Below are 22,832 nucleotides of genomic sequence, written 5' to 3' on the forward strand. Positions count from 1 at the left end.
CCCTAGTTGGCCTTGATAAGGCGGTGGTGAGCTGCCTTCTTGAACCGCTGCAGACCATGTGGTGTAGGTACAACCACAGTGCTGTTAGGGAGGGAGTTTAAGGATTTTGACCCAGTGACAGTGAAGGAACAGCGATAGATTTCCAAGTCAGGATGGTGAGTGGCTTGGAGGAAAACTTCCAGGTGGTGGTGTTCTCACCTGTCTGCTGCCCTCTGAAATGGCCTAGCAAGCCACTCAGTTCAAGGGAAATTGGGGATGGGTAACAAATGCTGGCCTTGCCAGCGCTGCCCACGTCCCATGAAAACAATAAACAGTGGGGAATGGGACTGACTGGATTGCTGTACCAAGAGACGACATGGACTTGATGCATCACATGGCCGCCTCCTGTGCCGTAGTAATAACGCTGACTCAATGACGTGTAACAAAATTAGAATGAAGGATAGACAATGTTAAAGTATCGGTGCACAAGGGTCAGCTTGGAGAAAAAGGGAAGTATTTCTCGACTGTCAAGCCTTTACTGCAATCACAACTGACTTAATAGAGTTAGATGCAACATGGAGAAGCAAGTATGTTCATTATTGGTTTTGATTTTGTTCCTCAATGTCAGTAAGTGTTAACTTTATTTCACTCCTTCCTAAAAATCCTAAAAGTTTGATAGTGAAATATTTATCCATGTGAACTATTGCTTTTGACCCAGTATTTTCAGTGATACCAAATTTCAATTCCATCTACTAATGGGCTATATTATATGCCTGGAGGTGATATTTTTAGTTGTCTGAAAGGATATATATCTGAAAATACAGATCATGTAATGACTCCTGAGATAAAACAATGTGGTGTAATGCTGCATTAAAGAGTCTAGCAGGTGCCAGATTTTTATCAGTCTATACAGATTGAGTTAATGTTAGCTAAGTCAGGCATTGGGACACAATGATTGACCTCGGTATTTCTTGGATAGGGAGGGGGAAATCTATCAGCGTTCTGACTCTTTTAAGTCAATATTAGGTGTGAAGGGAATTGGGCTTAGCTGTGATGACCCAAATACTAAATAACCCGTTGACATTTTGTTAGAGCTCATACTTGAATGATTACTTTGGCAATGCCCTGTTAGGTAGAAGGTCTTGTGATAGCATACTACAACAGAAGTCAGCACCATTATTATTTTTACATTGTGTGTTTATTCCACTGACAGTAATAACAATGCAGTATTTCTTGGTTATTTGTGGAATTTTCTCTTCATTTGAAGACAGTTTGTCTTATTGAACAATATCTTGATTCTTGCATTCAGTGCACCTTAATGAGGTGCAGACTAGTTAGTTAGCAAAGCTATTCTGCCCGAAATAAATGGAATGCTTAAGATGCTTTAAGCAACAACATTGAATGCAAATAGGTAATGTTTATCCCCTTTTGGCCAATGTAAGTGACTGATCATTCTAAATGTGGATGTTTTAAGTGGTGGGGACAGTATAGGATGCTCAGTGTTTACCTGGAGCTAGAGCTGTATACATTAGTGAGAGGTTAGAAGGACTGATGTAGAAAGCATGAGATTTGCCTTTGGGAGTCCACATCGGGGTCAACAATATAGCAATATATTGAAGCACTCAAAGGTATAAATGTGAGGATCATTTCCAAAAGTAATGTTAAATAATGTACAATAATATTTTTGGTAAAGTTCTTGCATTTGGTAAAGGAGATGTTTACCCAAAATATAGAGAATGCAAACTGATGGCTAGTAAACTTATGAAAAATTAATGAGTCTTATTTTCATAAATAATTGGCTGGTTTTATGATAAACAGGACTGCTATAAGGGACGCAGTTTGCACCATAACACTTCGATGGAGCTTAGAGACAGCTATTGAAAATTATAATCTCACCTCAGGCAAACGTAAAATTGTCATCCGTCGTCACTGTATTCAACGGTCTCTTAAATGGCACCAAGGTTTTTGCCTTCTGGAAGTTCATTTGCTGCAGAATGAGGGTTGGAAGGAAACTGGAAATGTACCGGAAAGTGAATATTCGGCAAGTGATAGATTTGAGCAAAGGAACTCTGAGAAATACTGATCTCTCAATCAGTACTGTGCAACCATGGAAGCCAAAAAGAAGGAAATCTATTTTAAGCTGCATATGCACAAAGATTAGAACGATTTGTAATAAGATGTCTGAACTTTAGGTTGTTGTGGTAGTAGGTTATTGTATGACAGGAATACTAGAAACAAGTGTACTCCCTGAAAATGCAACATCTTATGATTCTCTGGAAAAAGAGGATAGGAATGGAAATGGTGCAGCCCTATATTTTAAAAATGCATTGGAGGCTAGGAATTCCTACACTACAAAAGTGACTACACTTAATAATGCACTTCATTGGCTTTAAAGCAATTTGGAATGTCCTGAGGCTTGATAGGCACTATATAAATTAAAGTTCTAGAAAAGTAGTATAAAGAAAACTATCTAACAAACTACTCCGGCTAAATGTTTTTAATGGAAGAAGTGTAAAAGTAACATTAGGGGCTTGAATTAATTGTCACACAAGTGCAAGGAAGAGGACAGTTTATTTATAGGGAGGTAAGAAGGTTATGTGAAAACCAGAAGGTTGCATTATTGGGATTTTCACAAACCCAATATAAATTGTTAATGCCAGAATGGTTTAGAATTAGAGTTACTAAATGTGACGCAGAACAGTTTCATCACTTGGTACATTCGGGAAGCTACAGCACCCTTTCCTTGATGCATTCACTAAGAAGACACTGAGTAACATAACTTACTTTGTCAAAGATAATCAGAATCGATTACTGACTTTGATATCAGTGAGATGGAAGCTAAGTGAACAATTTTCCAGAATTGTATTTATCCAAAAAAGAGAGAGGGATGTGAATTGTGATGTACTGACTAAAAGGATAATTAAGACTTCCAAAAAAGATAGTGGAGGCAACCTTACAATCAGTTCAGAGGATAAGGGATAAGAGGAGGATTGTCGAATTTCCTGAATAAATGACCATATACCCAGCTTCTTTCAAATTTACCTTCTTATTTTCTGGATTAGATTTAGTTTTTGTGGCAGCAGATTATGTTTCCATAATTGAGCATAAATGGTCAGAAGTGTTTTGATTGCAAAAATAGTGATGCATCACATTTCCTTCCCGTTGTCCCAGTGCGTCAACACATGCATTAGGCATACAAAGTAGGAAGGTTCCAAGTTCATTTTGTGCTCTGTGCTCTGAATGTGACCATATGCTTTTAAAATTAGCAAGAACAGAATGCTGCTATTGTTTCAGTTCCTATTTGCTATCCAGTACATCTGCCAAATTGCATATGGATGAAGACGGAATTGGGTTTGTCCGTTACATCCCATGGTTACTTTCATTTAAAGAGCAATTTGAGGGATGATTTTAACCTTGGACGGATAAACCACCTGCTGTTATTGATTGTGGGCGGGTGGGAAATTGGTTAGGAGGGAGGCAATTCCCAGAGAGGGATTCATTGACAGACTAACAGCAGGCCAGAGTCTTTTCCTCTGTTCTCATGATGAGCACCACTGCTCCTGGTTTATCTGTAACAAAGAGCGCATCTGTAACTCACTCGATGCATTTGTACATGACTGAATGGTCAGCATTTCTGATAACTTCTGGGGCAGCCTGAATTAGCCTCAGCATAAACATTCAGGGCATTGGTAGTCTTTATTTGTGCAGTGGCACAGATGACCTGCAGGTCAGGCTCTACATGTGACATAACTCATTGATGAGTTTCTTGTGAATTACAGCCTTAGCAAATGCTATTGCTGGGTCAGGTGCAAGTTGGAGTGCTATAGTTTGCAGGTAGTAGGGGTGAGTGCCAGCTGCCTCCCATGCTGGCTAACTTGCCTGAATTCCTTCCTACTCCTTGTTCTCTTTGTCCAACTCCAAAAGGAAATATTCCTAAAGGAACAAAGGAAATCCTCAGTGATAAAAGCTGAGAAGCTAAAAATTGAAACCCCATAGCAGAGGACACAGTTCCTCACTCTAGCAGTAGCAGGTTTGGGTAAATCACAAAAATTCAAAAGTGGATTAGAAATTAAAATAAGGCCTTTTCCCAGTGCCAGTTATAATCCTTTAAATTTATTTTTGCATTTATGTCGCCTTCAAGTAACATGGGTGGGGTTTTTTATTGCTGTTCCTCATATTGGGCAGAAAAAAAGTAGTAAAGTGGAATCATTTTGACATTTGTGATTATGTCATTTGCGTATTATTTCCCTTCCACTTGTCCAACTCTGGGTATACACTTCCTATTGCCACCTTCATTCTGGCAGGAAATCATCGTGAATGGCATTATTTTCAGGCTACCACCAACCCCAGAACCACCAGAAAAACAGAGAAAGCAGCATGGAGAATCTAACATTAATAGGGAAGAAATGTACAGCAATACATTTTTCACAAAATTGTAGAATTGTTACAGCGCAGAAGGAGGCCATTCAACCCATCATGTCTGCACTGGCTCCCCAAATGAGCAAATCCCTTAGGGCCATTTTCCTGCCTTCTCCTGTAACCCTGCACATCTTCCCTTTCAGGTAGCATTCAAAAGGGAATTAGACTGTTTCAATTGAACCGGCCTCCACCACACCCTTGGGCAGTGCATTCCAGTCCATAATCACTCAATGCGTGAAAATGTTTTTTCTCAAATTGCTTTTGCTTCTTTTGTCAGTTGTTTTAAACCCGTGTCCACTCATTCTCAATCCTTTTATAAGTGGGAACAGTTGCACTCTTTCTACTCTCTCTAGACTCCTCATGATTTTGAATACCTCTAGCAAACCTCCTCTCAGCTTTCTTTTCACCAATCTCTCGTCATAACTGCAATTACTCATCCCTGCTTATAAAAGTGTGTAAAGATTGGCTTCAGTTACTTTCTTCACCAACTGGCTTTCGAGAATATAATATAGGTGACTGCATTGGGGTTACTTTGTGTTAAATATTTTCCCATATTATAGAGAAAAATAATATACTAAACCAAATACTGACGTGATTTAAAAAAAAATTGTTTCATTCCCTGCATGGAGACTCATATATTAGGTACCCATTCTGCTACTCTACTCTGATATCACTAACTGAGACTGTCTTTTTCTTTGTCCAGCCCCAAATAGCTTCATTGGTTGCTGTACAGCTGATCTGCAGCTGCAAAAACTGCACTACGAGCTGTGTGTTCCTCCAGACTTTCTCCCTAAGTGGATCACAGAGTCTATCATTTAATATCCTCTGTTTATCTGTTTTACAGCGGACTCATTTACACTGACTGTTCCTGAGGAGGTGACAGGGCAGTTGAGAAAATCAGTCACAATTCCTTGTACCTATCGTCCATCTCCCCTGTACGTTGAGGTAGAAGTCATTTGGTACATTAGTACACACACCGTTATTATTCGAAGAAATGAATTTGGTGTTAGTGTTCCCCGTTTCAACGATCGGGAAAGAATCACCATTAAGCATGATCCTGGATCTGGTGATGTTTCACTTACTCTGAAAAATCTGGCGTATAGTGATCGAGGAACCTATACTTGTGAAGTAAAATGGCGAACTAAGTATGGATTAAATCAAAGAAAAAACAATGCACATGTCAATTTAATAGTGCTAAGAGGTAAGTTTTTTTCAACTGTTGATTATTTCACTTTCTATAACCAATGATTAGACACAAGGACCAAAATAATTGCTGAAAAAAATGTGATCTTGCATGCTAGAATTTAAGCTTAGAGAATCATTTTCTTTCTCAATAGATTCACAGCAGTTCCCATAGCATTATTTACAATTAATAATCTCACCTTTACTGAACTGCATAATATGTGGATTAATGATTACCTGTGTACGAGCTTGCTTACTGGATTCCACACAGTTCAATCAGTTTGGATTAGAATGTTTTAAACTCAAAGATAGACTGACATAATTTATACTTATTTACAGTTAATTATAGGTGTGCAACAAAATACTAAACTATATGAAGCATAAATATAATGGGTTAATTATCCTTCATAAGAGCTCCTGAATATAAAAAAAAATCTTTTGGAAAAGAAAGCTTGGGCAACCACTAAAACAAATTTAGTAGCTTGATTTTCTTACATCCTGTTTAGTATTGGCATAGTGCAAACTTCCCTCAAGCAGGGAGTTAAAATTAATCCTCTGTCTACTTAGTAACAGAAATGATCATTTCTGTAATACTTTTTTGGACTTCACACACTTTGGCTTTTCCCCTGATCATTTAACAACACTCAGAAATACAAAGGCCATAGTTAATATATTGATTCGATACATCTACAAATAAAGTATGATCGAAATCACACTGCAAGGGAAAAGAGGGCACCTCCATAATGAGGTGCCCTTATAGGCAAGTAAAATGTTTCATTTCTCTTCCAAGGCCATACAGAAAGGCCTTGGCAATTGGAGGGGTAGCCCCTGCAATGGTGGTGCCAGGGCTGTGGGGTGGTCATTACCACCAAGGGCCCCTTCTTTAGGTTCTAACGCCTCAGGAAACAAAATCCCACCCCTCCTCCAATCCCCCAGCCAGGAAGCCAGTGGGAGGCTGCCTTGATGCAGCTGTTGGACTCTCCATGTGGTGGGCTAAGTTCCAATGCTGATGAAATTCCTGTTGTCTGGTAAAATACCCACCAATAGGCCCATTTATTGGCAATGGCCGAGCTTCTGCTGTTCCATCTGGGAATATCTCCTGGCAGTGGGAACACATCAGGCTTTCTTATAGTTGCCTTTTGCTGCCATTTTACCATCCCTCCCACCTCCCAGTCTGTCTCCAAAGCCCTGTGGAAATCTCCGCCAGTGTTTTGTCGAGGCCAGAGGATGCTAGAGATTAACAGCTGTTAAGCAAATACAGAGCCAGAGAAAAGGATTGGGTATGGGAAAGGAACAGAAGGGAGAGGTCTGATGAGATCAAGTGCAGGAGGCATTAAATGACAAAAGTGATAATGGTGCAAGGCAAAATTCAACTTGAAAGTGACCTGGTTTAATCCAGTTTGATCCTGTCAGATTCAGTTTGTACCTTTTTTAAGGTATACTCTCAATTAGAAGACTAAATAGTTGCAGGGTACAGTCATTAGGATCAGTCAGCTGTCTAATATAGCTCAAAGTTCAGAGCAGATTTTATATACACACCCCCATCAGGATCTACTGCAAGCACTAGTGCTGGATGCACTTTGAGGTATTAAGTGTGTCACTCAAGTATGTTACATAGTTAAATAAATTTTGCTGCAGCATATTGGTTCCAAGTAATACTAAAGGCAGAAAATTACTGCTGGTTACTTTAATGAATGAATGCTGAATGTCTTTATGTGACATTCCTCTGTTCTTTGCTTTCGCTGAGGGAGAGAATTATCACACAGTTTGCCTCTTGCTAAAATAGTAACAGAATGTCATGCAAGCATGTAAACTAATATCACCAATCCAAATTTCTACCCTCAAGTGTTAAGAATTAATTTTAGAGTTGTGTTTTAATACTTGTTGTACTTTGCTGCATGAATCTTTACATATATTAACTCTTAGTTCCATTTTCATATATAAAAATACATCCTGCATCTAACATTTTTATTATATTCCCCAGCTTTACCTTCAACTAGTGCCCCGGCCAGTGTGGCCCCTGTGATTCTTCCTACGGATGGTAAGTTTGCTATTCTATTTCCGTCAACCTATGTAGCATGATTTTGCTTTTCAAAATACATCGTTACTGGCATTTTTCTTTTTGAAAAAGGGAGAATAGCATGGCTAACTCCCAACCCTAGATCCTCAATGGTGTTGTGAAGGACCTTTAAGATGGCAGATGAAGGCAAGAGTCTACAGAGAAAGATTTCCTTTGAAAGAGAGTCCAGAATGGTGACTGGAGACTCAGATGCTTTTGCATCCCATGATTCTTGGTATAAAATTAAGGATGTTAATATTGCGCAGTAATATTTTACTTAATTAGAGTTTACATCTCTAAATTGCCTGAAAAACCAGTTAAGGATTCCTACTGTTTGGTCTAAAATTGGTGGATGGTGAACCTGAAACACATTATGCTTAGTGGACAAGAATCCTACACTGTCAGTACAACAGATTCAGCAATCAATACCTCAAGGATTAAAATTGATCTGTAGTGAAAATGAAACAACTGGCCATTTTCATTACTGTCAATGATTCAGTTTTTTTACACTGCTGTCTTCCTTTCGTTTGATTATAGATAAATTGAAAGGCCAGTGATTAACTGAGCAAAAATGTAAAGTTATATAAGTAAGCAGCTTCAAACAATGTTTTAAGATTAAGGTAGATGAACAATAATGACAAATGAGGGTTCATATTTGCAATAGTTTTGAAAGACTCTGATGCTTTCAGGCATTTGATAGATGCCATTTCACTCTATCTTATGTATCTTCGTACCACTGTAATATTACTGAACCAAAGTCTGAAGATGATAGAAACTTTACATTGTTTTGGCTTACATTTGGGAGTTAATGTTGTCTCTCACAGGAACACTAATGTACTCCTTGCACTTTTACAAGATAACAAGAATGAGGAAGGCTATTCGGTGTATTTTAGATTAAACATGAAAAATAGCCCTCCAATTCTTCTTCCATCACAGAACCCAGTTCTTTCTTTTCGGATTGCAATGTTTTTTCCTTCACTATCCTATCCAGCAGTTAATTTCAAACCTTGACTGCTCTTTGCATGAAGAAGAACTATCCTCTTAATTAATATTTTTCCCTCCTTGAAGTAATTTTCTGGATTGATTTCTCTATACCATTTACTGTCTTATCAATTGTGGTCCCTTCTTTGTCACCTTTTTGCTTGAGGAATTGATATAATATACTTCTGAGTGACAATCACTGTCTGGTGACTGATGAGCAGCAGAGGGCAGTAATAACCCACTAGTTGAGCCTTCAATTTAAAATTATTTCCTTTCACGAGGGAGAGAAATGTGTAGGAGGAGCTTTACATAGAGTTAACAATTTTGCCAAGCCTAAAACTGAATTGGGTAGGTTAAGAGTGTATCATGGGTGCAATCAGAGTTTGACTTTTGATGCTTTCCTTTCTGCTGCTGAAAATCAAAAATCTTAACTCTTTATCTTCATTTTCTGTCCATCTTACTAACTCAAGATTTTAAGGAGAAGAGATAGAGAATATAGTGAGAGGTTGGTTGAGTCAGAGTCTAGGACTAGGGGGCATAGTCTAAAAATTAGTGCATAACCTTTTAGGAATGCCATTAGGAAACACTACTACAAATAAAGGGTGGTAGAAGTTTTGCATTTTCTTCTGCAAAAGGCATCTGATGCTAAGTCAGTTGTAAATTTTAAATCTCAGATTGGATAACATAAATCCATCAAAGATATTAAGGGATATAGGACAAACACTGGTATATGAAGTTAGGTCATAGATTAGTCATGATTTCATTGAATGGGTGAGCTGACACGAGGGGCTAAATGGCCCACTTCTGTTCCTATATTCCTATAATATCTCCACCGTCAGCAGAGCATGTTTAATATAACAAAATAGTTATGATGATTTACAAAAGGGGAATCAGAAACTTGAGAGGAACGTTATTGGGCCCAACACAAGCACTAAAGTTAGATTTTGTGGAGGCTTTTGAAAGTGAGGGATGATATGTAAATATGAAGAAGGTTTGCAGGACAATCCTATTGTTAGGTGAACCAGTAGAGTCAGTGGTTTATACTGGCTTACACCCTGCATCGCCAATCATTTCCAAACACTTGGGAGAGTAGATAAGTTTCAATTGATCTACCTAAACTAAAATCATTTTCAGGTGCTTACATCTGCATTTTGCAGGAATGAACTACAATAATACGAAACTCTGCCAAGCGCAATGGCCACCCGGGCGTATACTGGAGCTTTGGACAAACAGGCTGAGAAATCACTCTTGGTGACATTGTGCATCCTCGATTTGTATTTGTCAGACCTAGGAGAAGGCCCACCAGGAGATCCTCTGACCTGATTTGCCTGTACATTTAATGACCAAAGATTAACAAGTAGCCAATTAGCAGAAAACAGTCCCTTCAGATAATGAGAAAAGGATGGAATGTGGCTTTGTCTTGGCTGCAGAATAGAAATAGGTGGTCTAGAAATTGGTCAAGTATCTAGATGTTGATTAGAGGCCACTATTTCATGTAAAACCCTCCACCCCAGGCACCCTGTGATGCTGCAATGGATCTCTGAGGTGTATGCTTGCTTATACAAGGGGATTCAATGTTCCACTAGGACTAATCCTGATAGAAGATGGTGAGGGTCTGCAGGATTTTGTTTGAAAGAGAGTCCAGAGTGCAGTGATGTAATACCTGAAGACCTGACAGATGCTGATGTTATTGTGGAGAAGGGACCTCCACAATACATCAAAGGTAGAAAAGTGAAGGTTCACATGGGATGCACTGCTAGATAAAATAACATGGGTGTGGTTTAGCAAGACCACAGAAGGATTTTGAATTCAATGTGCTTGAGGACAGGGCCTCACAGCAAGTTGACAAAAATAAGATGCAGAAGTGGAAAAAATTAATGTTGATTTTAAAAGTCAGAATTTTGATGCCTGGAGTAGAAATCATAGGACCACCACAGGACCAGATTGTGTAACCCTAAATTGGACTATTTAATCTAAAACTGATGGATGGGAATCCTAATTTCCTCAATACATATCTATTCTCCAGCACTGTCGGATCTGACAGTACCAATGGGAATTTTCTCTGGCAGGGGAATGTTTGTTTTGGCCTAAAGCAGGAGGACTGAAGATCAATAGAGACTGGTTCTCTCCCCTCATCTGAATAATTGGGGCGAGCTACTTGCAGTTGCCAATTTTAGGCTGCCTGCCTCACTGACAGTGCCCCTGAGTTAAATCCTGCGGGTGTTGAAATGGAAATGAGGGAAAAATATTGCAACTTTTGTGGAGTTGGGAGAGCACACCTGTTTCTTCTTGTTCCACAGGAAGGTGCTTTTTACATATTCAAGGGGCTTAATGCCTGGGTGGATGCAAAATAAAATGAACCACATGAATTTAGCAATGGCTACACTCGAGAAGCAGGCCTAACACATACCAATTTCTACTACAGAGTCTAGAGCAAAATCTCTGTTGTTTTTAATTCCTTAGCACTTAAAGCACACTGCCACTGTAATAAAAATAACCAAGTCCCAAAATGTTTGCTGCGAAATTTGGTGGGTATTGCACAGGAGATCCTGTAAAACAACTTAAATTTCTTTCAAAATCTACATCTGCATTTCTGGCTACATGTCCTTCAATAAGTACAGCACACTAACAAAAATGATAAGCAGTAAAAATAAATGTTCTGCTGTAAGAAAGCCTACACAATTTCTCAGAAATGTTTTGAAACAAAGATAAGTTGTTTTGAAACAAAGTGTCCACAAGCTCATGATATTGAGAAATTTTCTTCTACAGAGCTGCCCTGAGGGGAGTTTACTGCACTAAAGTTCAGCTTAAAGTCAGGCCTTTTTCCCTTGGCCACAGAGTCTTTGGGTAAAATTCTCTGCTCCTGCCAGCAGCGAGAATTGTAGCAGGCAGGAACCCAAAATTGGTGTGAGGCCAAAAGTCGGACATCCGCTGGCGGGAAAATAGGTTGGAATTTTCCCCTCAGGACTCTCATGGCAGCCTAATGACGGGTCGACTTTCTCGCTGATCCACGTCAGCAACCCCGTTTGCATACATTAGCATGTCATGAATACTCATTAAAATCACACCTCGCCAGAATCACATTCTCCCTCCTAATTTAGTGCCACATCAGTGGGTAATTAGACTGGTCTGATTTACGACCAGAAAGAAGTGGCATACACCTGCCCACATTCACTTCACTTGCGACTTCGAAGTACATAAATGCAGCCTTTGCCTACCTTTCAGTGCACTCCTGCCATCTCTCGCTACCGCCTTGACTCCGGACCGCTAGCAAAGCTGCCCTCCCAGGAGAACCCAAGGGGGTGCGGGTTGGCAGGGCTTCACTGAACCTGGAGAAACTGTTGTGGGGTGCAGGCAGGGCAGCACTGTACCCGGAGAGACTGTTAGGGGACGCGTGCAGGGCTGCACTCAACCCAGAGAGATCAGACTGGGGAAGGTTGGGGGGAACAGGCAGAGAGAGTCATGCCAGGGGGAGGGGAGGAGGATGGGGATGGGTATGTGGATGTTGGATGACCAAGGGAAGGAGTGAGGGGAAGGCAGGCAGAGGAATGATTTGGGGTGGGGGGGTGGTGGCAGAGCAGGTGGGATTATGAGGAACAAGGGAGGGGAGGGCTGCCAGACAGGCGAATGACTGGCACTGGGGGAACTGGAGCCCAACATAGAAAGGGTAGATGTAGACTCATGAGGGGGGTTGGGTGGGTTGTAGTTTTGTATGAAAAGGAAGGGGTGCACACAGACTTATGACTAGGGGAGGGGGTGGTTGGAAGGAACCGGGAGGGTAGGTGGCAGTCAGTCGTTTAGTCCTGGGACTGAGGTCATATGGTCAGGGTGAGAGATTAAAGCCAGTCCTGGGGCTATGTGGACCACATTGTTGGGGTCAGAAATTAAAGGTAGTCCTGGGACAATGTGGACCACACTATGAACAAACAAGTTAGGAGCAGGAGTAGGCCACTCGGCTTCTGGAGCCTACTCTGCCATTCAATAAGATCATGGCTGATGTGATTGTAACCTCAACCCCACATTCCTGCCTACCCCCTATAATCTTTCACCCTTTAGTTAATCAAGAATCTCTGCCTTAAAAATATTCAAAGACTCTGCTTCTACTGCCTTTTGGGGAAGAGAGTTCCAAATACTCATAACCCTCTGAGAGAAGAAAATTCTCCTCATCTCTGTCTTAAATGCGTAACCTCTAATTTTTAAACAGTGACCGCTAGTTCTAAATTCTTTCACAAGAGGAAGCATCCTCTTCACATCCACCCTGTCAAACCCCTCAGGAACTTAAAGGTTTCAATCAAGTCGTCTCTTATTCTTCTAAACTCTAGTGGAGACAAGCCTAACTTGTCCAACCTTTCCTCATAAGACAACCCACCATTCCTAGCAAACCTTCTCTGAATTGCTTCTAACGCATTTACATCTTTCCTTAAATAAAGAGACCAGTACTGTACATAGTACTCCAGATGTGATCACACCAGTGCCCTGTACAACTGAAGTATAGCCTCCCTACTTTTGTAATCAATTCGTCTCGCAATAAACGGTAACATTCTATTAACTTTCCTAATTATTTGCTGTACCTGCATACTAGTCTCATGCACTAGGACACCTGGACCCCTCAATCTCAGAACTCTGCAATCTTTTGACATTAGATAATAAGCTTTTTTTTTATTCTTCCTGCCAAAATGGTCAATTTCACATTTGCCCACATTATATTCCATTTGCCAAATCTTTGTCCATTCACTTAACCTATCTGTGTCCCTTTGTAGCCTCATTATGCCCTCTTCATAATTTACTTTCCTACCCATCTTTGTGCTGTCAGCAAATTCAGCACCCATACCTTCAGTCCCTTCATCCAAGTCATTTATATAAATTGTAAAAAGTTGAGGGCCTAGTACTGACCCCTGTGGCACACCACTTGTCACATCCTGCCAACTCGCTGCTTCCTGTTAGCTAGCCAATCTTCTATCCATGCCAATATGTTATCCCCTACACCATGAGCTTTTATTCCGCAATAATGTGGCTCTTTATCAAATGCCTTCTGGAAATCTAAGTACAGTACATCCATCAGTTCCCCTTTATCCATAGCACATGTGACTTCCTTAGGGTGAAGTCCATCCGGACCTGGGGATTTGTCAACCTGCAGCCCCAGCAATTTGCTCAATACCGCTTCTCTGGTGATTGCAATTTTCCCAAGTTCCTCCCTACCATTTCCTGATTTACAGCTATTTCTGGGATGTTACTTGTGTCCTCTACAGTGAAGACCGAAGCAAAATAGCTGTTTAATTCATCTGCTATCTCCCTACTTTCCAGTAGCAATTCTCCAGACAAACCTTCTATAGGACCAATGCTCACTTTGTTAACTCTTTTCTTATTTAGATATCTTTAGAAACTCTTACTATCCATTTTTATATTACTAGTTAGCTTTCTCTAGTACTCTAATTTTTCCCTAATTAATCTTTTTGTCATTCTTTGCTGTTCTTTATATCTTTCCAGTCTTCTGACCTACCAACTGTCTTTGTGCAATTATATGCTTTTTCTTTAAGTTTGATACTGTGTTTAACGTTTTAAATTAGCCACAGGTGGTGAGCCCTCCCCCTGAAAGTTTTCTTTCTCATTGTTGGGATGAGAGATTAAAGCCAGTCCAGGGGTTCTGTGGATCACATTGTTGGGGTGAGAAATTAAAGTCTGTCCTGGGGCTGTGTGGGCCATGCAACAGGGCTATGCATGCCATGCCCATTGTGGTCACAGTCCAGGGAGGTAGAAGGCCAGTCTGTGCAATTGGGGTGGTGCATGGAATGGTGTGCAGGACATGGTCAGTGTGTCACACAGAGGGGTCCTGGTGCTTGGTTTGGTACGGGGCCGCAGATGGTATTGCCATAGTCAGGGGAGGCATCTGCATCCTGTAGATGGGGAACATGTAATACAAGAGGGGACACTCGAAGCTCTGGTGGGGGTAATCTTGGTATGTGATGGTCGACACAGACCTAGATGGGGAGGGGTGAGGCCCACATGAGGCATAGGGGCAAGCTACAGTGATGGGTTCAGGGGGGTGGGGGCATGAGTGTCCACAACGATGACAGTGGGCTCCAGCATTACAGGGGGAGGCTGGAGAATGACCGGAGGGAGGTCTCCCTGCACATTGTGGGTTTCCAGGAGACTCGGAGAGACTTCCATGGTGACAGGGGGAGGCTGGAAGCTGGTCTGAACGTTCAAGTGCAGCACCACCACGTTGACTGCCCGATGGAATTGCGCGGTTAAAAAAGACCCTTAGAAAAACATTGCCAGGGGAGGAGTTGATGGCTGGACTCATGGGCCTATTCAAGGCGCACCTTAATTTTTTGTAAATGAGAACATTGAGATCATGGCTCAGCTGAAAAAAATAATGAAGACTTATTGAAAAGTTAATGAATCGGGTACCCTAAATTATGATGTGCTTTGACGCTATAACACACTAGGCCCTGGGGTTATATTTGATGGAGTATGGCGGCAGGGCATATATCACATGCAAGATGTCCATGAGACCCTGCACATTGCATTGTGGAATAGACATAGCTTACAGAGCACAAGGCTTCCAAACATTCAAAATGTGCAAGGCAGGGATGTATTCAAATCAAAGTGCCTTCGATGAATCTGAAATCACATGGCTGTGCTCAACCCTCTCCAATCCTATTTGTGATTGTGCTGTCAAGTTTGTGCTGGGGGGTATTATTAGGCACCTATGATCCTTGAGTTAGCGCCGCAGCTGCAAGGGTGGAACTGAGAATGGCACGAATTTAATGAGCGCAGCCCAAGGGCTTCACATTGGATTTCTGCCTTGGAGTGGGAGGTTGATCCTTGCAGGGTAGGCTGCATTCATGTGTTTGTCCACAGGAAGAAGGAGGAGTGCAGAATGGAGGCTGCAGACGGTGCTGCCTTCTTGATGGCTGTGTTCAGAATAAAGAAGAGAGGAAGGGCCTGTCGCCATCTGGCAGGACCTAGAGAAGAGCCTTGGCCTGAGGTGCATGGTGCAGGGGGGGCTCCAGGAAGCCCTAGAGGCTGAGGAGGTGAGACCCATCCCACGAAGGCGACTGGTTGACCCAGAATGTACTGAAAGTGATTCTCATATTTGGAGATTAGTGAGAGAGCACCTTCGTTTGTCAAGGGACGCGGTGGCTCATATCTGCCACATTCTTCGGGAGAATCTGCTGCCACATGGCCTGGGAGGCCATCCATTGCCTGTGGCTGTAAAGGTGACTGCCACACTCAAATTTTTTCGTAAGTGACTCATTCCAGGGATCTGTTGCAGACCTATGCGGCATCTCTCAGTCCTCCACGCATAAATGTATAAGGGATGTCACGGATGTTCTTTACAGTAAGGCACATCATTACATCCAGTTCACAATGGATGAAGCCAACCAGGCCTCTAGATTTCTGGGATTTGCGGCAATTTCCCACGAGGGCAGGCTGCCATAGATTGCACACATGTCACTTTAAGAACGCCCTGGCAGCAGCCACTGACCTTCATCAACAGGAAACAGTTCCTCTCCTTCAACATGCAGCTGGTCTATGATCATCAGAAGAAGATCATGCATGTTTGTGCCAGGTTCCCTGGGAGCCCTCGAGACTTCTACATCCTGAATCACGCCCAAGTGCCACAGATTTCGAGGGCCCATGGCGCTTGCAGGGTTGGCTGCTGGGTGATGAGAGGTACTCGCAGAAGACTTGGCTTATGACGCCCATGCATGTCCTCAAAGTGCCTCGGAGGAGAGATACAATGTGGCACATTCTGTAACAATGCCCGTCATAGAGCAAAGCATTGGCACCCTGAAGATGTGCTTCTGATGTTTGGACCGTTCAGGTGGGGCTTTGCAGTACTCTCCACAGACGGTGTCCCGCATCATCGTGGTCTGCTGTGCACTGCACAACCTGGTGATTCAAAGGGGAGATTGCTTGCCAGAGGGAGACATGGAAGAGGCAGAGATTTCATCAGACAAGGAGGACTTGGAAAGGCTGGAACCTGAAGAGGGCCAAGATGGAGATGTTCCATATGAGGATACCATCGCAGCATCGCAGTGACATGACGTGGAAGGTGTGCCCATGGCATGCTGATTGCCACTAGGTTCTAGAGGAGTAAGCTCCACACAACGTGACAGTTGTGCATTTCTCCTGTCCCTCAGAAACATGGAAGTGATCAGGAAATCCTTTTCAACCATCGACATCTTAAGCAAGCTCATCATTCAGCCTGGGACCAGTAACCCTCAAAGATAATGAAGGGTTCAGCATTGAAAAGGTCTGCATCCAATGCCGCATGTGTCACCTGTCTGACACTCGGAGGACGGCTGGAGAACAGACCCCTGCTGAGTCCGAGTCAGATGATGAGCCTCTGCATTCGGCCATTGCACACATGCTGGAGATGCAAAGACAGGCAGGGGAACATCGGGCAGAGTTGTCTGAGGCAGTCACCAGGCTAGAATGAAGGATGGAGGAGTCTGTCTGTGTTCTCTCTGATGTCATGCTTCCGACATGCAAGCACTTTGAGGTGAAAGGCAGCACATCAGTGCGCAACCTGAGTCAACTGCACACTGTGCAGTCTTTGCCACCAGCACATGACACTTTCAGTAGCCATTTACAGTTTGACTTGGCTGCAATGAACATAATGCATCCAGGACATGTACTTTCACACTCACAAGGAACACAGCTCAGTGCTGATGCCACAACATTGGATGTCACTCTCTAAGACACAGGAAGACACATAATTCAATCGTGTGTTGCAAAACTTAAGAGCATTTCTTCATCTATATGCACTTTCAGGCTCTGGCTTGACACATCCCCCTTAGATGACACAAGGGGACATGTGACTAAGATGACTTTGCTAAACATAATATGAATCTAAGGGACACAAAGACAGACCAATGAGGAGTGGGAGCTTAGGTTACCCTTGAAATAAGACGGCATATAGAATCAGATTCAAGAGGCATTCACAACCTGAGACGTTGGTAAAATCAAATTGTTTTTACAAAGGTGCATTATATACTCAGTGAATGCACACCCATGCCACCAGTGTCCAATCATAATTTCTTAACTTCACGCACTCTACTGCTATGCCTGGGTACAGCCCTGAAATTCGCAGCAGAGGTGGAGACAGCCTGCTGACTGCTATGCCCTGTTGTCAGAGATGACTTCAGCAGGCATCTCAGGCCCTGGGCCTACTTTGGGCCTCTTGCTGTGGGGCAGTTGCACCCTCTTTGGCCTGAGCAGCTGGAGCAGATGGGGTACAGCAGAGGGGATTGGGAAAGGCTGGGGACCTTGGAGTGTCCTGGGTGGATGGCTCCAGGGTGTCCAACAGACGCTCCTTCACCCTTTGGGTGCCCAATGGCCCCTCCCTGACTCTGAGCAGAAGTGGCACCTGGAGGGAGGTCGAGGTGCCCCACCACCCTCTCGCCCATCCACTGATGGAATCCACCTATGCCTAGAGCGATGGAGTGCAGGTCCGTATGCAAATCTGGCAGAAATGTGGCCACCACTCTTCCCATGGAGACCTCAAAGTGCTTGCATGCCGGAAGCATGACATCAGAGGGAAAGCTCACCATCATCTTCTCGAGGGCTATTAGGGATGGGCAGTAAATGCTGGCCCAGTCAGCGATGCCCACATCCTGTGAAATAATAAAATAAAAGCAACTTCATAATTTCCCTTGAGTTCTTTGGGCCCTTGCACATCATTTCTTGGCTTTCATTGGAATTCCACTCCCATCATTGTGCAGATGGTCAGTGACTACAGGATCATAGGATCATGCCAGTCAATTTATGTGTTCAGTCAACAGTCATGGGACTAGGAGTCTGGCTGTGTAGTGTTGACAGCTGTGACCTCGGGTCTTGTTTGAATGGAACTTGTAAAATGTCAAGAGCTTGCCGATGAAACGGACTTGCAAGTTTGGGCCATTGCTGATATTGCAGCAGCTCCCAGGCAAGCGGGAATTATGGCTTGGGTCAAAGATCAGGGCTTTTGTTGATGTTTGGGTCCTGGGTCAGGGATGGTGGGGGTCAGTGTTGGGATTTCATGGATCGGGAGCAGATGGGAAATAGAGGATTGGAGGCTAGGAGCTAGGAGCTAAGATGGGAAGGCAATGGTTCTTTTAATTTGGAATTAGTAGGAGAGCTACTGGCTCCTCCTGCCTTCACGTTTAATTACTTATCATCTTTAATGTAGGTGTGAGCATGGACCGCTTTCTCTGAGTGCAGCCTCCAGGCAAACCAATCATACAGAAGGTGGCTTTAAACAGGCTTTTGTTTGCATGTACATCCAACTAGGTCAGGATTGAAGGATGCCCACAAGGAGGTGGAGCTATGTTTCAGATCATACCTGATCCTTATTGTCATTGGAAACAGCGTGATGTGAGGAAACTAGGTTTTCATGTTTCCTTGGGTTATCGCTTGCTGAAGTTGTCCATCGTTATCTTGGTAGTTCTGTGATGATTTCTATAACTTGGAGCCAAATAAATTCTAAAAGTAGTCCCAGGATTGAGAGTTGGGTCGGAGTTTTATCTCATGACGCAGGATTTCCACTATGCTCCGTTTCTAAGAATGATTAATGTCAGTTTTACCTGATGTTTCCCTATTGAACTGAAATACCAAATAGGTTTATTTTTCAGCAGCAGAAAATTGCAGCCAGTTGTTGAAGTCAGTATTAATAGCAAAGGTGTTTTGAATAAGCTCCTGAAAGAGGTAATCAGACAAACCAGTTGCTTGATCTTTGGAAAGGTATTTCTTTGCACACTTTTCAAGTGATAGTGGATCAGCCCAGTCCCTAATGGTTGTTGCATATTTGGAATTGAATAAGCATTCTACTTGCTGCTTAATTTCTTCTAATATTTGCAACTTAGTTCTTTGTCTTTTGCAACTCAGTCCAAATTGTAACTAACCTGAACATCAGAAATGTCCAAAACTTACACTCTGAAATGTAATTTGCCTTTTGAAAAGTTGATTTGTCAGTTTAAGACAACCATTTGTGCAATAAGTTGCGGCTATATCAGCACATTTGTGAAAGGCCAGTGTAACACTACTCTGGGAATTAAAAAGGCTATCCTGCAACATTGATTGATGGAAATACATGCTAAGTGTTTCTAGCACTCGATCATTGTTTCTCCTCAGATGTTTTATCTGTTTGCAAGCAACAGCTAGACTGACTTCTTCCTGCTTGCTGAATTCAGACAAAGCCACAGAAGCCAGATGCAATGCAGAAGCCACTGGATGATATCTCTCATAAAAGAACCTCTCTTTTTAAAATTAATACACAGAAAAGGCATATACCAGAGGCAAAAACATTTCAGGACTGAATTTTTATATTGCTTTAACTTTGGACAGTCTGCAGAAACTTTTGAGAAATGGCGTCAATGCTGTTGCTCTGAAGTTTCTGCAAATCTTCTGTTCAAATTATGGTAGACGGGGAGAACCTCCTTTGCACATTCAAGCCTTTCTTCAATACTATAACATCTTTAATATATCACTTGTTGTGGAGCATGTGCAGTACAAACGTGGCTCATAACAATCCTTCGAGGTTCCCTGCTCCTTATCAACCTAGTCCCATAGATTCTTCAAAAATTCTTTGTACCTCTCAGTATATGAATATATTAGCACTGATTACTGTGACTTTCTTTTCTAGGATTCAACAATATGAAAATTCAAGTCTGGGCGTTTGCGCTGACAGTTACTCTGATCATACTGTTTTTTTCTGTTATCATTATCTGCATTGTGCTCTGGACAAGGATTAAGACAGGTAAAAGTATAGGCTGAGATTTTCTATCGGAAAGGTACTGGGCTTACAATTTTCTTAACAGGGTTAAGGTCCCCTGTTGCCATGGCATACTCAGAAAATAATCCTCATAGTCTCAATCTGCCTTTTGCCTCTGCTCCAGCCTGCCCAAAATTCACCCTTCCTCCCCTGAAGAAGCAGACAGACAACCTGCAATTTTCTGAACCCTGCTTGGAAGATTGCCCATATCACTTGTCTTTGCATGACACGTGCAAACTTTTGTCCTAAACCACTCTGAAATAAGTCACTTGGTTTTCTCCTTTGGTACCATTTATAATGTTCTCTTTATCTGGAATGACCAACTTGGATGACCAAAATTAACCGATCAGTGACTAATATGGTTAATAATGTGGCTGGCTTAAGACACCGCTGTCACTTCATAAGCCTTCCATGCATCTTATTGTATAAAATGAAGTGAATCTATTTGCATAGTTTTGTGATGCATTGGTATACCTCCCAGGATTCATAGTCACTAGTGCTAGGGTGACATTGTCAGACCCCCCAGCAGCCAGTAAAAGGTATATTTAATGGCATGGGAATTCCACAATGAGTGGTGTGGGTTAAGGAGCATGGGGTGGTCACGGGGGGTGGGTGGGGGGGCGTGTAAAAGGTTGTAATGCTAAATATATTAAACATTTCAGTGGGGACCTCTTTGGTGGATACTGTGTGGCTGGAATGCAGCTCAGGTCTTCTAGCTGTATTATGTGAATGTTTTGTTTCAATGGGACTCAGGTCTAATAAGCCTAACACACACTTTGGGGGGGATTTTCCAATCCCATCAGTGGCAGGCGTTATGGTGGGCAGGATAGGCAAGTGCGGAGAATGGCCAAATTTCAGTTTCCCGCTGGTGCAAAAATAGCTCGCGATTTTCCATTCCCGACTTTCATGATAGGTTGGGCAGCCCACTGCGCTATGTCGGGAACCACATTTGCATTCATTTGAACGTCATGAATACTCATTAAAAACCCTGGAAGCTCGCACATCTTGAGTCACTAGCAGGTGCCACAGATCTTCGAGGGCCCTCAGGGCATCCATGGTTGGCTCCTTGGTGACAAAGGTTACCCCCAAAAGGTGTGGTTGATGATGCCCATTCGGCGGCCTCAAAGTGCCTCAGAGGGGAGGTACAATGCTGCTCATTCTGTAATGCAATCATTGATTGAGCAGACCACTGGCAACTTGAAGATGCGTTTTCAATGTCTGGGCAGGTCAGGTGACAATCTCCAGTACTCTCGCTAGAGGGTCTCCTGCATCATTGTGGCTTGCTGCACGCTAGCTACACAACCTGGTGCTAGAAAGGGGGGACATCTGGCCAGAACGAGAGATGGAAGAGCCGCACGTTGCCGATGATGAAGACTTTCAGAGTGCTGAGGTTGATGAAGGCAAGGAAGTGGAGGTTCCAGAGGAAGAGGACATATTATGGGCTAGATGAGGCAGGCATGCATGTAAGATACATATAGCCACTAGATTCCAGGATGATGATGATGAATAGCTCAAACGAGCTTCTTTCACCAGTGCCTTCATGCTGGGTGTACCTTAACACCTTCGTTGTTATCCTCATTATCTCAATGCAGCACATCAGTCTCTGAATGAGTAGTTACGCTGTTGTGTCATGATGTCCTCAACCTTGGAAGGTAAGGCACCCTCTGGAGCGAGTGCCCTTTCTGTTATGGGATGATAACTGCAATAGCGCGTTTTCAGAGAAGCATTGAGATGGTGCAGCCTCTTCAAGCATCTAGCCAACATTCCACTGCCTCCAGCAGCCTTCAAGAGGCAGGAGCAGCACTGCACTCATGGCAGTATGCCTGCAACCTGGCAAGGTGGCTCAAGGAGGACAATCATCACTCAGTGGTTCTCGCTTTCATGTCTGATGTCCAATCTGAATCTGCACTACGGTATCTCTGCACAGGCAATCATTCATGCAATGCAAGTGTTCAGGCCTCATCATCATACTCAATGCCCAGGGTTCGATATATCTTCAAGATGCAGTCATCTGTAACTCTCAGTAATGGATGCAAGACTGCACTCCAGCTCACCCTTCAGTGTACTGTGAAAGCCTCAGGAGCAGCATAGTCTGATATCTGTCAAGCACTCATGACCATGCCTCTGTTCGGAGTCTCCCAATTTCCCATGCAGCCTAGCCTTAGAATTTGTAGGCCCGAAAATGGTGACATTCTCTAGGCCTAAAGGACTTAAATCTTTGATAATAAGGAGAACACATAACAAGTATTGGAGCTTTGCTTTGATCCCCTTTGAGGCCTCCACATTTTCATTCCAACAGCCTGATCTATGCACACGAAACCAGTCACACTGATGCCATTGTAAGTAGCACATAACCATGTCGACTGACCATCTGAGAGCTGGTTCAGAGTTATTGCCACGAGAGGCTAGCCAGACCTTCGGACCCAGCGCTACATCTTCCCATGTCCAAGT

General features: G+C 42.8%; 1 protein-coding gene across 3 annotated transcripts in view; it reads left to right on the forward strand.

The window, feature by feature from the left end:
• The first annotated feature begins 448 nt into the window (after positions 1-448).
• Positions 449-22,832, forward strand: part of LOC144683875 (hepatitis A virus cellular receptor 2 homolog) — a 32,490-nt gene continuing 10,106 nt past the window's right edge. The window contains exons 1-4 of one of the 3 annotated variants that reach the window (XM_078547409.1): positions 449-566; positions 5,243-5,599; positions 7,565-7,621; positions 20,253-20,366. In XM_078547409.1, coding sequence (XP_078403535.1) covers positions 548-566; positions 5,243-5,599; positions 7,565-7,621; positions 20,253-20,366 — 547 coding nt within the window. In that variant the 5' untranslated portion in view covers positions 449-547. Of the gene's footprint in view, positions 607-5,242; positions 5,600-7,564; positions 7,622-20,252; positions 20,367-22,832 lie in introns of all 3 variants that reach the window. The other 2 variants (XM_078547408.1, XM_078547407.1) reach the window with 2 other exon arrangements.

The sequence above is a fragment of the Cetorhinus maximus genome, chromosome 8 (genome assembly GCF_964194155.1).
Source record: "Cetorhinus maximus chromosome 8, sCetMax3.hap1.1, whole genome shotgun sequence".
NCBI lineage: Eukaryota > Metazoa > Chordata > Chondrichthyes > Lamniformes > Cetorhinidae > Cetorhinus > Cetorhinus maximus.